We start from the raw sequence: 13,602 nt of genomic DNA, 5'->3' as shown, positions 1-13,602 counted from the left end.
GGGAGCTGCTCGCCCATGCCAACGAGCTTCTATCGGCACAGAGCGCAGAGGCAGAGGATCTTCGTCTTCGCTGTGACAACTAGGAGGCTGAGGCGGCCACAGCTCAGGGGTAGGTCGCCCCTTTGGTGGCACGGGTCAAGGAGCTAGAGGAGGAACTGACCTGTGTGGCCGACGAGCGAGACGCTTCCAACTCTCGGGCGGAAGAAGTGAGGGCCACCGCCGTAGCCACCGCCAGGCAGCTGGGTGCGGAGCAGCGGGTGCACGAGCTGACAAAAGGTGCCTTGGTAGAGGCTACCAAGGCGGCTGAGGCTTCCCAAGGCGAGGCCCTAAAATGGAGGGAAAAGGCCGAGGGTGAGTCCTGTTCCCTTTATTTCGTTCGTCTTTTCATGCGTTCGACACCTGACTTCTTGTCGCGACATAGAACTGGAGAAGGAGGCTTCCAGGGCAGCCAAGGCCTCTCGTGTCGAGGTCCAGCACTGGAAGGAGAAGGCCAAGGGTGAGTCCCGCAGGCCTCACGCCCCTGTTTGGCTTGTTTTCTTTGACACTTAATCCCATTCTACTTGTTTTGGCACAGGGTTGGACGATGAGGTCTCGTGGTTGACCGAGGCCTTCGTCGCGCTGCAGACAGTGCTCGATTGTGAGATCGAGGAGCACGAGGTGCTGCAGAGCGCCGCTCGTGCCATCTGCGAGGCCCTGGAGATGGAGGGGGTTCAATCGGGCAGCTCCCTTAGGAGCCGCCTGACTGCGTTGATTGGCCAAGCGCATCAGCGACTGCGAGAGGTGCTACACACAGGCATCAAACGCGCCCTAGCCATCGTCTCTTCGCACTACACCGGCGTCGACGTCGAAGGCGTCAGTGACAGCTATGTCCTGTCTGAGGATGCTGTCGAGGCCGAGGAGGAGCTGACGAGGCTGGAAGCGGCAGTCGAGGGCCCCAGCACGGTGTTGGTGAAGCTATTCGAAGAGGAGGTGGTCCCTCCTTCGCCGTCTGCCAACGCGGGAGACCCTGCGCCTTGACCTAGGCCGAGGGGGCCATGTAATAAGTTAGATTTATTACTTTATCGTGACGTTTGTGGCCGTCGAGGCCTTTGGGAGGTGCTTGTATATATATGTTTTTTCTAATCGTTTTATTGTATTTCCGAGCCTCTATCCTCTGTCTCGCCTCTGAACGTATCATTTGTAAAAACTCCCTTGGAGCCTAAGTTGTCCCTCGGGTAAAAGGTGGTGAGGGAGTTGCCGTAGCCTGGAGGCGTAGGTCATTCTCACACCTCGGTCGGCCTTTTAGACTTGAGACATACTTTTGGTCCTTAGGTTCTTTACAAATGGTCTGTTAGAGCGCGCTAGAGAGAGTTTGGCGTAGGAATTTAACCAAAAATCAATTAAGAAATGGTGTCCGGGACTTAGGGGGGTTCCCCCCCCTTCTAGCCCCTAAGGGAGGCTCAGCCCTACGGAGGCATGGCCGAGTCTCCCTTGAAGCGTTATCGTAAAGCGTTTTACCTTCTGTTCCGATTTCTAGACAAGTCCTTTGAAAAAACCCCCTCGGAGCCTGGGCTGCCTCTCGAGTGAAAGGTGGTGAGGGAGTTGCCGTAGCCCGGAGGCATAGGCTTATCTCTCGGCTCGGCCAGCCTTTTGCTCTTGAGGCGAACCTCCGGTCCTTAGGTTTTTTTGTAATCAACTTGTCCTAGTATGGGACAGGTTCCCCTTGATGGGGGTTTCTCGAAAAATTAGAACAACTAAAGACGCTTCTTTAATGTATTTCGAGAAACAAAATATACAATGCTTGAAAATTTAAGGGTAGAAGCGACGTAGCTGTTCTATGTTCCAAGTGTTGGTGAGGACTTCGCCCTTCTCGTTGGCTAACTTGTAGGTCCCGGGCTTCAGCACTTGAGCAATGATGTACGGCCCTTCCTAGGGTGGGGTCAGCTTGTGGCGGCCCTTGTTGCTCTGCCTTAGTCTCAGCACTAGGTCGCCCACCTTCGGGTCTCGGCTTTGGACGCGCCGGGCTTGGTAGCGTCGTAGGGCTTGCTGGTACCTAGCTAAGTGTAGCAGCGTGACATCTCGGGCTTCCTCCAGTTGGTCGAGGGTGTCTTCGCGGACAGTGCGGTTGCTTTGCTCGTTGTACGCCTATAGCCTCAGGGAACCATATTCTAAGTCAGTGGGGAGGATGGCCTCGGCTCCATAGACCAGGAAGAACGGTGTGAATCCTGTGGCTCGGCTCGGGGTGTTTCTTAGGCTCCAGACGACTGACGGGAGTTCGGCAAGCCATTTCTTACCAAACTTCTTCAACCGGTTGAATATTCTTGGCTTAAGGCCTTGTAGGATCATGCCGTTGGCACGCTCTACTTGGCCATTCGTCCTAGGGTGTCCTATGGCCGACTAGGCCACCCAGATGTGGTGGTCATCGCAGAACATCAGGAACTTGTGACCGGTGAATTGTGTCCCATTGTCAGTGATGATGGTGTTAGGAACCCCGAACCTGTGGATGATGTCAGTGAAGAATAGAACCGCTTGCTCGGATTTGATTTGCGTGATCGGGCGAGCCTCGATCCACTTAGAGAACTTGTCGATGGCTACCAGCAGGTGGGTGTAGCCCCCGGGGGCCTTCTGTAGAGGCCCAACCATGTCCAGACCCCACACGGCGAATGGCCATGTGACGGGGATGGTTTGGAGGGCTTGGGCCGAGAGGTGCGTCTGCCGCGCATAGTACTGACATCCCTCACAGGAGCGTACTAGCTTGGTGGCGTTGGCAACCGCCGTTGGCCAGTAGAAACCTTGGCGAAAGGCGCTTCTGACGAGTGTCCGAGGCGCCGCATGGTGCCCGCAGGCTCCCGCATGCAAGTCCCAAAGTAGGGCCTGGCCTGCCTCGGTAGTGATGCATCATTGGAGGACGCCTGACGGGCTTTGCCTGTACAACTTGCGGTCGCAGAGGACGTAAGTTTTGGCTCATCGTGCAAGCCATCGGGCTTTGGTCCTGTCTGTAGGGAGCTCTCCTCGGATGAGGTAATCAAGGAGCGGGGCTCGCCAGTCCATACCCTGGTCGGCCTCGGGAGGCTCTGCTTCGATTTCCATGACTTCAGGCTCGACTGCAGAGGTCTCGGCGGCAGAGGGGGCCTCGGGCCCTTCGACGGGCTTGACCGGTGAGCCATCTTCCACCGCCGAGGTGTAGTTGATGGAAGGTTTGCGGAGGTCTCTAGCGAAGATGTTCAGGGGGACCAGGGCCCTCGCCGACGCCATCTTTGCCAGTTCATCTGCGGCCTCATTGTACTTTCGTGCAACGTGGTTGAGTTCAAGACCGTCGAACTTGTTCTCTAGGCGACATACTATCGTGTAGTACGCCTTCATTTTGGGGTCATGGCAGCTTGACTCTTTCATCACCTGATCGACGACGAGCTGCGAATCACCCCATACGTCGAGACGTCGCACTCCAAGTTCGATGGCGATTTGCAGGCCATTGACGAGGGCCTTGTATTCAGCCACGTTGTTGGAGGCGGCGAAGTGAAGCCGGATCATGTAGCGCATGTGTACTCTGAGGGGCGAGACCAGGAGCAGGCCTGCGCTAGCCCCAGTCTTCATTAGAGACCTGTTGAAGTACATGGTCTAGCATTCTGATTGGATCTGAGCGGGTGGCAGCTGTGTGTCGGTCCACTCAGCTACAAAGTCAGCCAGGACCTATGATTTGATCGCTTTCTGAGGCGCGAAAGACAAGGTCTCCCCCATGAGTTCGACAGCCCACTTGGCTATTCTACCCGAGGCCTCCCGGTTTTGGATTATCTCTCCCAGAGGAAAAGACGACACCACAGTCACCGGGTGGGACTCGAAGTAGTGACGCAGCTTGCGTCGAGCCAAGACTACGGTGTAAACCAGCTTCTGGATGTGGGGGTAACGCGTCTTAGTCTCGGAGAGCACTTCGCTGATGAAGTAGACAGGTCGTTGGACGGGTAGAGCATGTCCCTTCTCCTGCCTCTCGACTACTACGGCTGCACTGACCACTTGGGTCGTCGCGGTGACGTAGAGTAAGAGGTGCTCGCCCTCGGTGGGCAGAACCAGGATGGGGGGGTTGGTGAGCAGTGCTTTGAGCCTGACGAGGGCTTCCTCGGCCTCGGTGGTCCAAGAAAAGCGCTCGGACTTTCTCAAGAGGCGGTACAGGGGCAGGCCTTTTTCGCCGAGGCACGAGATGAAGCGGCTTAGGGCCGCAAGGCATCCCATGACCCTCTGCACCCCTTTGAGGTCTCGGATCGGGCCCATGTTGGTCACGGCCGAGACCTTCTCTAGGTTGGCCTCGATACCACGTTCCGAGACTATGAACCCCAAGAGCATGCCTCGGGGAACCCTGAAGACACACTTCTCGGGGTTGAGCTTGATGCCCTTCTCTCTGAGACATGCGAAGGCAACCTCCACGTCGCCGACGAGATCACCGGCCTTCCTGGACTTGACTACGATGTCATCCACGTAGGCCTCGATGGTTCGCCCGATGTGTTCGCCAAAGACTTGGAGCATGCACCGCTGGTAAGTAGCCCCTGTGTTTCTGAGGCCGAATGGCATGGTTACGTAGCAGTACGTGCCGAATGGAGTGATGAAAGAAGTCGCGAGCTGGTCGGATTCTTTCATCTTGATTTGGTGGTAACCGGAATACGCATCAAGGAAGGAGAGGGTTTCGCATCCTGCAGTGGAGTCGATGATTTGGTCAATTCATGGTAGTGGGAATGGGACCTTTGGGCACGCTTTATTTAGACCAGTGTAGTCCACGCACATCCTCCACTTTCCACTTTTCTTCCTGACTAATACAGGGTTAGCCAACCACTCTGGATGGAATACTTCCTTGATGAACTCGGCTGCCATGAGCTTCTGCACTTCTTCGCCGATGGCCCTACGCTTCTCCTTGTCGAACCGGCGCAGGGGCTACTTCGCCGGCCTGGAGCCCGCACGGATATCTAAGGCATGCTCGGCAACCTCCCTTGGTATGCCCGGCATGTCCGAGGGACTCCATGCGAACATATCGACGTTCACACGGAGAAAGTCAACGAGCACAGCCTCCTATTTGCTGTCGAGGGTGGCGCTGATCTTTAGTCCTCGGCCATTGGGGACGGTGGGATCGATAGGGATGAGCTTGATGGCCTCCGCGGGCTCGAAGGTCCTGACGCGCTGCTTGGCGTCGGGAACCTCGCTACCAAGCTGGTCGAGATTAGCGATGAGGGTCTCGGCCTCCACGATGGCCTCAGCGTACTCGATGCACTCAACGTCGTAGTCGTATGCATGTTCGTACGTGGACTTGACGGTGATGATGCCGTTGGGGCCTGGCATCTTGAGCTTGAGGTAGGTGTAGTTGGGGACCGCCATGAACTTGGCGTAGCACGGGTGCCCCAAGATGGCATGGTAAGCCCCCTTGAATCCAACCACCTCGAAGGTGAGGACCTCCTTGCGGTAGTTGGAGGGAGTGCCAAAGCAGACGGGTAAGTCGATGCGCCCGAGGGGTCGTGTGTGCTTTCCTAGCACGATGCCGTGGAAGGGCGCGGAACCACCTCGGAGCCGTGACTGGTCGAGCTCCAGGAGCTCCAGAGTATTGACATAGAGGATGTTGAGGCCATTGCCTCCGTCCATGAGCACTTTGGTAAGCCGGGTGTTGCCGACGATCGGGTCGATGACAAGCGGGTACTGCCCGGGGTTTGGAACATAATTGGGGTGGTCATCCCGATCAAAGGTGATTGCCTCCTGAGACCAATCGAGGTACCGGGGGGTGGCCACCTTGACCGAGAAGACCTCCCGGCGTTCCCTCTTTTGCTGGCACGCCGTGAGGCATGCCGAGGGTCCACCAAAGATCATGAAGGCATTGTGTACCTTGGGGAACCCATCATCTTTATCGCCGTCCCTCTCGCCGGTGCCCCTTTTCCTGGTGTCATCGTCGTCGGGGAGCCTAAGCCTGGCGTAGTAACGCCGGAGCATGGTGCACTCCTCGAGGGCATGCTTCACCGAACCTTGATGGTAAGGATAGGCCTTCTTAAGCATGTCGTCAAATAGCCCGGGGCCCCGGGGGCCTCGGGGATTCCTGCGATTTGCTGTGGCGACATGGCCAGCCTCAAGGACCTCCTGCTTCCCTGGGCGACCCTTCTTCTTTCTCTTGGGGGCGCGGGTGGGCGAGGCCTCGGGGGCCTCGTCCTTCTGCTTCCCCTTGGCGTCATTGTTGGGGAAGATGGCCCCAACCGCCTCTTCGCCCGAGGCAAAGTTGGTGGCGATGTCGAGGAGTGCGGCCGCTGTGGTTGGAACGTTCTGGCCCAATTCTCAGACTAGGTCTCGGCAGGAGGTGCCAGAGAGGAACGCTTGGACGATTTCTGAGTCACCGACGCGGGGCAACTCGGTGCATTTCTTGGAGAAGCGCCGGATGAAATCTCGAAGAGATTCGTCTGGCTTCTGGTGGCAACCTTTGAGGTCCCAGGAGTTCCCGAGGTGCACGTAGGTGCCCTGGAAATTCTTGACGAAGACCCTCACCAAGTCATGCCAGTCGTGGATCTGTGCGGGGGGAAGGTGTTCGAGCTAGGCTCGTGCTGAGTCTAACAAGAACAAAGGGAGGTTGCAGATGATGAGCAGGTCATCGTCCGCACCACCTAGCTGACAAGCCAGGCGATAATCGGCTAGCCATAGCTCGGGGTTCGTCTTGCCGCTATACTTTGTGAGGTTGGCAGGTTGCCGGAACCGAGCTAGGAAGTGAGCGTTGCGGATGGCTCTACTAAAGACCCGAGGGCTAGGTGGCTCGGGAGAAGGACTGCGGTCCTCTTCGCTGTCGTAGCGGCCGCCTCGGTGTGGGTGGTAGCCCCGGGCGGCTCCATCGTCGTGGCGCCATTGCCTGCCAACTACTTCATGGTCGCCTTGTGCCTCACGTTGGTCTCCAGGTCGATCGCGCACCGAGGGGGCCCTGTTGGCCGTTGGCGCGCGAGCGGGCTCGGGACGGACCGAGGCATCCTGGCCCCGGCGAGGTTGCACCGTGGGTTGCTCCGAAGTGCTTCCCCAGCGGGAGGCGGAACTTTCGGCCTGCTGCACCGCAACGGTCTCGAGGAGGTCGCGGAGCTCTCCGTGGACCCGTCGCCCCTCGGTGGTGGAGGGCTCGGGCATTGCTCAGACCAGCATCGCAGCCGCTACGACATTCTAGCTAGCGGGATTAAAGATTGGGGGTGGCTCACCCCCCTCATTGTCGTTGATGCGGTGATGGACGTCACAGGCCCTTCGTCAGGCCCCTCCGCCCTCACCGCGCCCTTGCTACTCCTGCTTGAGAGTGTCCCAAAGCTGTTGCAGAAGGAGTCGGTCTTGTTCGACCTTGGCTTGAAGCTCGCGGAGCTGCTCCAGGTCTAGGCGTCGATGCTCCCCGCGAACGGGATTCTCGTTCCGTGCTGCCGGGGCTTCGAGATGCAGAGGTGTGGCATTGCCCGCCCTTGCCCGGGGTAGGGAATGGTTGCCTGTCCTCTCGTCCTCTTCACCCACCCTTGGCATCCCGAGCCCGACGTGGAAGCACTCACGAGACGGATCGTAAGTCCCTTCGTCGTCGGAGTCAGAGTAGCCGAAGCAGTAGTCGCTTGCAGTCATGAAGCGGCGCATGGCTTTAGGGTCACAAAGACTAGAGAAGTCTGCTCTGGCCCATGCCTCGTCTTCTTCCGAGGAGTCAGCGTGGGCGTGCGCCGATGTTGCGGGGGAGAAGTCGAGGGCAAAATGTTGGTGGAGTCCTGAGGGCTCTGCATGCTTGGAAGCATAGGCGGAAGCGAAGGCGGTGGCGGCGTTTATCAACCCGAAGGGGTACGGGGATGGTGCCATTGCCGGGCGCCACTCCGCCGGGGCTGGCCCCTCAGGAGGTGGCGGGACAGAACTCGATGACAAGGCATCGCTGTGCATCGCTGGAATCTTTTCCTTGCCCAAGCTCAGGTTGGATAAGTCCCCGACCAGGGACTCTGTACCAACAGCCGGGCAAGGGATACCGACGGAGCACGGCGTGTTGCCCCGAGCTTGCGTGGTGTCAGGGCGGTCCCGCTCGCGTCACGCCTGGCGAGTGCTACGGGAGCCGCGGCCCGGACGCTGCCTGCGCCTGGGCTGCGGGTCTATGGTAACGTCATCGGGCAGTGGAGCTCGGGGTGTGAGGAGTACCATATCATATCCACATCCTAGAGACATGAACTCTAGGCTCCCGAACCATACCACCGTGTCGAGACGCAACGGTTGTACGGGGTCTGCCATCCGGAACTTGCTGGGACGATGAAGCTAACACGCAGCGAGCCCCTACCTGGCGCGCCAACTGTCGGCGTTTCGGACCGGGGGGGTCCTTAACCAACGAGTGAATTTGTGCTGCGTGCCCCTAATCCCCGATGGTGATGCAAAGAGACACAAGGTTTATACTAGTTCAGGCAATCGACACCCTACGTCTAGTCTAAGAGATCGATCTTGTATTCCTTGCACCAGAGTGCTCGTAGTAGGGGGTTACAAGCTAGGTGAGAGAGGGAGCTAGCCTCAGGTCTCGGCGGGGGTGGTGCGAGCTGCTTGAGGCGTTGTTCTCAAGCAACGTAGAAGTGTGTGGTTCTATTGGTGAGTTCCTCTTTCTGCTCGTTGTTCTTCCGTCCCTAGAAATGGCCCTGGTCCCTCCCTTTTATACTCTAAGGGAGAACCAGGAACGTACATATGTTGCTACATAGCGTTCTATGAATGGGGATGGCGTGTCCGAGCCCTACAGCCGGCCACTGTTGTGGTATGGTCGATGGAGTGGCTCTGTCCTTGTCGTGCAGAAGTGACGCGCCGATCATACCTGATCTTGTGCGTCGTGGGGCTCCAGTACAGCTTGAGGCAGGACATGGCGGGTGACATGCCGGTCATCGTGCGATGACGTCGTAGGGAGCCGAGGCTCTGTAGATGCCGAGGCCGAGCCATCATGGGGGGCTCGGTGGACATGGATCCTCAGGCTGCCGAGCCCCTGAAGCAAACTGCTGAGGCTTTGGAGGGAATTATTGGTCCTGGGTACTGATTCCGAGGCCACAATATCCCGGACGTGGCTCCCCACGCCGCGTTGTTCTCGGAGCAGGAGTTGGCAGCATAGTGCGGCATGGGCGTCAACCATGTGCATAGCGGTGGGCACAGTGGTGGGTAACCCCTGCCCAGTCCTGTCTCCCGTCCCGTCGGCCATTCCGCTGTACTGTGCCGAGCTTGCGGCCGATGTCAGTGGCAGCAGTTGGCTGAGTTAATGCGACGCGACGTTTTGTTAGAGGGACAGGTGAAGGAAGAGGCAGCGGAGTGTTGCCGAGCCCGCCTCGCGTGAGGCGGAGGGTCGGCGACCCGGCCGAGGCCTGCGACGAGAGGGGGTCGGCCGAGGCCTTCGGTGGGGGATCGCCCGAGGCCAGCGGTGAGGGGGCCTCGAGCGATACGGAGAATTGGCCGAGGCCTTTGGTGAGAGGTCGCCCGAGGCCAGCGATGAGGGGGCCTCGGGCGAGTCGGAGAGTCGGCCGAGGCCAACGGTTGTTAGCTGGTTTCGATCTTTACGAAGTCTAAGCAGTCATTTTTTGGTTCTTGCTTAGGGTACCCCTTCTCACGGTATCCGACAAGATGGAATCCTTAGCGGCTACTCCTTATTAGAACGACTGGGGAAAAGCTTCATAGTGTACCCTGCCTGCTCACCTTGAAAGTGTTTTAGGAGTTGCAAACCCAGACATATGGGTATCACGACTCATGGTGAAAGTGTACCTCTACAGAGCGGCCTTGGAACTGATATATCAGTCGTGCTCACAGTCACGAGCGGCCTTGGAACCCTTACGGAATAGATGATGAACACTAATGATATGGATAATGAAGATGCTCACTAATGGTTAATTGTTTATGCTATTCATTATTCATGTTTACCTGATCATGTGTTTATGGGCTTGTGATAAACTTGTTGTCACCCAATTGCTAAAAGATAACTCATTAAAAGCTAATCGTAGTTAAACCAGTGTTAGCCTTTTGAGCCTCATGAACCCTATGTTATATTTGTTGAGTATGACATGTGCTTACGCTTACTTTATTTTTTAAATCTTTGGAAAAATTCCAGATGGGCACCAGATTGCTAGAGTTTAGAGAAATTAGGCTTGTGATCAACCAGTCAGTTGTTCCTGTGGAATTGGAGTCTTCACCTGGAGATCGGAGTTGTCTTTCCGCTGTCTATACTCTGAGGTTGTATTCTTTATACTAATACGCTATGTAATAAGCATTATCTTATGATATTACCCTTATTTGTAACTATATGTGAGATTTGACTTCTTTGGCTCACATATGGTGTGTATCTGATTTTGTTCTTAAAACGAGTGCTACAACATGTTCAATAGTATTTTTGCTTAATAAAAATTAGTTTTAAACCCTACTTGATATACCTGAGCTATTGCATCAACATTAATTTAACATTTTTATTGATTATTTTGGGCTATAAGAAATTTATCAACACCTTCTATCACATGTATTATTACACAAACACGATGTTCGTTAGACATGCAATGCCTAAATAGGATCTGTATGTAGTGAAGCATGGCATCTACGAGGTTGTCATCACCATTGATATATTTAATGCACTCGGGATCCAATGGACCATTTTGGGTCATATTCCATTATACTAGTGCACAACAATAACTAAAATAAATAACGACTGCAAGTTTGCAACTGTGAGCAATAAATAACTAGTAGTATGAATAAGTAAGATCTAAATACCTCTAAATAGAGCACCATAGATAGATTATATTCTAGAGAGAGAAAATTGGTACATACAAGATATCTAGCCTTTCGTGACAACTATGTCATTGATTAGTGAATATATGTCATAATATAGGATTTGTGACACTTGCATGACAAAAACTGGTTCAACTATCTTTCATCTCTAAAGTCCTATGATGAATCAAAGTTTTTTCTTCATAGAATTTGTGAAGATTTTTTTCATGGTCACTACTTTTATGATATTACATGTTTTCATTTATTACTAAAAATCATCATAGATTATACCAAGTGTCCAAAAAATCATAAACTCTTGCACCTTAGTGACATGGATCTAATGTGGTAGTGGTTATGATGTTTTATGTACATTGCACGGCAATACATTATGACAAATGTTGTTGTCTTAATTTTGTCGATGGCCCAATTATATATGGGCCAAAGCTAGTTTACTTATCATAACAATTTGAAACCCATTTTAGAGAAATACTTATCATTGGCTGATAACAACTTGCATTGTATTGGTTAACCCAGGAGAGGTCCTTCTCTCCCACCGCCTAATGCACCGCCACCGCCAAGAAGAGATCCGTCTCCTCCTGCCCCTATGTCGTTGTTGCCACCACAGCTATAAGCTAAGTCCTAGGACAAAGGCCACACATCAAGGTCTACTGGATTAAAGAAAATGTACAGCCCCTCGGTAAATCAGGCTCCCAAAACTCGTGGAAAAACAAAGTAGAGATGAGTGGGAGCATAAAGAGCCTAATGAAAGAGCCACGTCAGCAGGAGACACTCACCAAGGAAGAAAATCTCTCCTTATTGAAAAGGTTAGAGAAACCCCCGAAGAGATATCCATCAGACTACCTACGACAGCACATGAAAGCATCCAGCAAAGCAAAAGGTTGACAAGTACATATCAAGAAAAGGATAAAAAGGTAGAAATTAGTCAAAGAAATGTGCATGACAGAGGAAGAGTTGCTACTATTAGAGCATGGAAATTTTGAATTGAAATCGGCAACTATTGCATACTAGTACGAGCATGGCAAAGATCTATTGGAGCACAAAGAAAGAGATCGATGAATTGTTGACAAATGTGTCAACTACATGAATGGTACAAAATACAGAGTACTCTGAAGGACCAAACAATGTTTGGAGTTAGAATCCCACCAGAGATATTTCATAAAGAAGACACGATATTTGGGATTTTGGGTACTGACGAAAAGCTTCATACCGGTACTATTTCATTTAGCGTACTCTTAACTACAGTAGTTACTGACTGGCTAGCTAATTAATTATACACCCATACAGCACTGGAACGCGTAACGCCTACAAACAAAACTAATGTTCAGAAACTTAACACACGAGCTAATTAACTAGCTAACAGTTTATGGGTGCTTGACGTCTTGGGTGTATATGTAATCCGTGTGCATTTCTGTCCATTTTGACGTATCATCACACGGCAGTTCACCCTTGTCTGCACTTCCTGTACCACCTCCCATAGCGTCACTGCACGGTTCCTGCAGATTATTCAGCAAATAGCACACCAATTATTTTACATATTCTGCATATAATATATATACTTAATTATCTGGACTTGTGGTTGTGGATTAGCATGGATATATGAACATATACTCCGTTGGTAATACTTGTGTCATCCAATCGCATGTCAAAACGTGGGCATCCATAGTATGCAAGTGCTTGGATCATGTGTAGTGTAGATAAGCATGTGAATATGTATCTGCAGCATCAAGAACGGTGCTGCCGTTCTGGGTGCCATAGATAGATATCTGGGGCTGCTTCACATGCTATTGCCCTCCAAACTCTCAGCACAATGCAACCAAAAGTTAAATAACAGCAGCGGCCAGAATGATGCTCTTGTTAATACTCAAGGGAAGCGTGCGTATATATATAGCAGCAGCAGCAGCAGCTCTCTGTCTTCAAGGAACACAAGAATATATATACGTGCTGCAGTATATGTGTACGCAACATTCTAATTTCTCTCTGTACATGTAATCCATGTCACCATGTGAGTATGTGACTGAATGAGTACTTTCCCTCGACGAAATCAGTATTCATGCATACAGCATACTGCATACCCATCGAAGTTCAGCACAAAATTTATTATATATACAGTAAGGCAAGATTCGGATGATGAACCGACCAAAATATTTTGACGCAAAAATATAATGTGCATGCATTCGCTTTGCTGCAGTGGTGAAGTTTCAGTTTCAGAGAGGTATTTAGCATAGCATAGCAGTACGTGCAGTGGTTAGGAAGATTCAGAGAGACGCTTACCAGGGTGGTGCTTCGGCCAGCAGCAGCGCCATGGTTGCCAAGGCCATCATGGGTTTCCTCCTCCTGCTCCGTCCACGATAGCTTCCTGGACTGAACATCCTGGACTAGCAGCAGAGCCACCACCGTGCAGACAAGGCAGGCCACTGCCATGACGGTTCTCCTCCCGTGCATCATTGTGCCCTGACTACCAGAAACAGAGACTATGCCAGCCAGTCGTTATGCTCTGGTCTGATTTGATCGATCTCCGTCCTCCCTTTGGTTTACTTTTCTTCAGTTTCTTCTCTCGGTCACCGCTTTGCTACCATGGCCAAACAGAAGCAGCAGGAAGAACATATATATAGGCAAGCAATGGAGGTTGTAGACGACGATGGTCGATGGACGAAAAAAAATTGGGTACGGGACTCCGCTGCCCACTTAAATGTCGACGTGTGGCAGGCTTGGTAAAATTGGCTCGGCATGCTCGTAACTGAAGATCACGTGTTGTGGATTTATTAGGCAGCCGCACGGTGCTCCCGTACCCAATTTTTTTTCCCCGATGGACGTACGTACGTGCGTGGTTTATTTCTTGGGAAAATATCATACGTGCGCACCGCGCATGCGCTAGCATCTCCGATG

The 13,602-nt window shown here is 53.0% G+C and overlaps 1 protein-coding gene across 1 annotated transcript; it reads right to left on the bottom strand.

The window, feature by feature from the left end:
* Positions 1-2,943: 2,943 nt before the first annotated feature.
* Positions 2,944-3,342, bottom strand: LOC136524180 (uncharacterized). The gene has a single exon (XM_066517638.1). It carries the CDS (start codon positions 3,340-3,342, stop codon positions 2,944-2,946), a length of 399 nt encoding a protein of 132 aa, XP_066373735.1.
* Between the last annotated feature and the right edge of the window lie 10,260 nt (positions 3,343-13,602).

Source organism: Miscanthus floridulus, chromosome 18 (assembly GCF_019320115.1).
Source record: "Miscanthus floridulus cultivar M001 chromosome 18, ASM1932011v1, whole genome shotgun sequence".
Taxonomy (NCBI): domain Eukaryota; kingdom Viridiplantae; phylum Streptophyta; class Magnoliopsida; order Poales; family Poaceae; genus Miscanthus; species Miscanthus floridulus.
The sequence above is the reverse complement of the archived record's forward strand: the minus strand, read 5'-3'. Positions and strand labels throughout refer to the sequence as shown.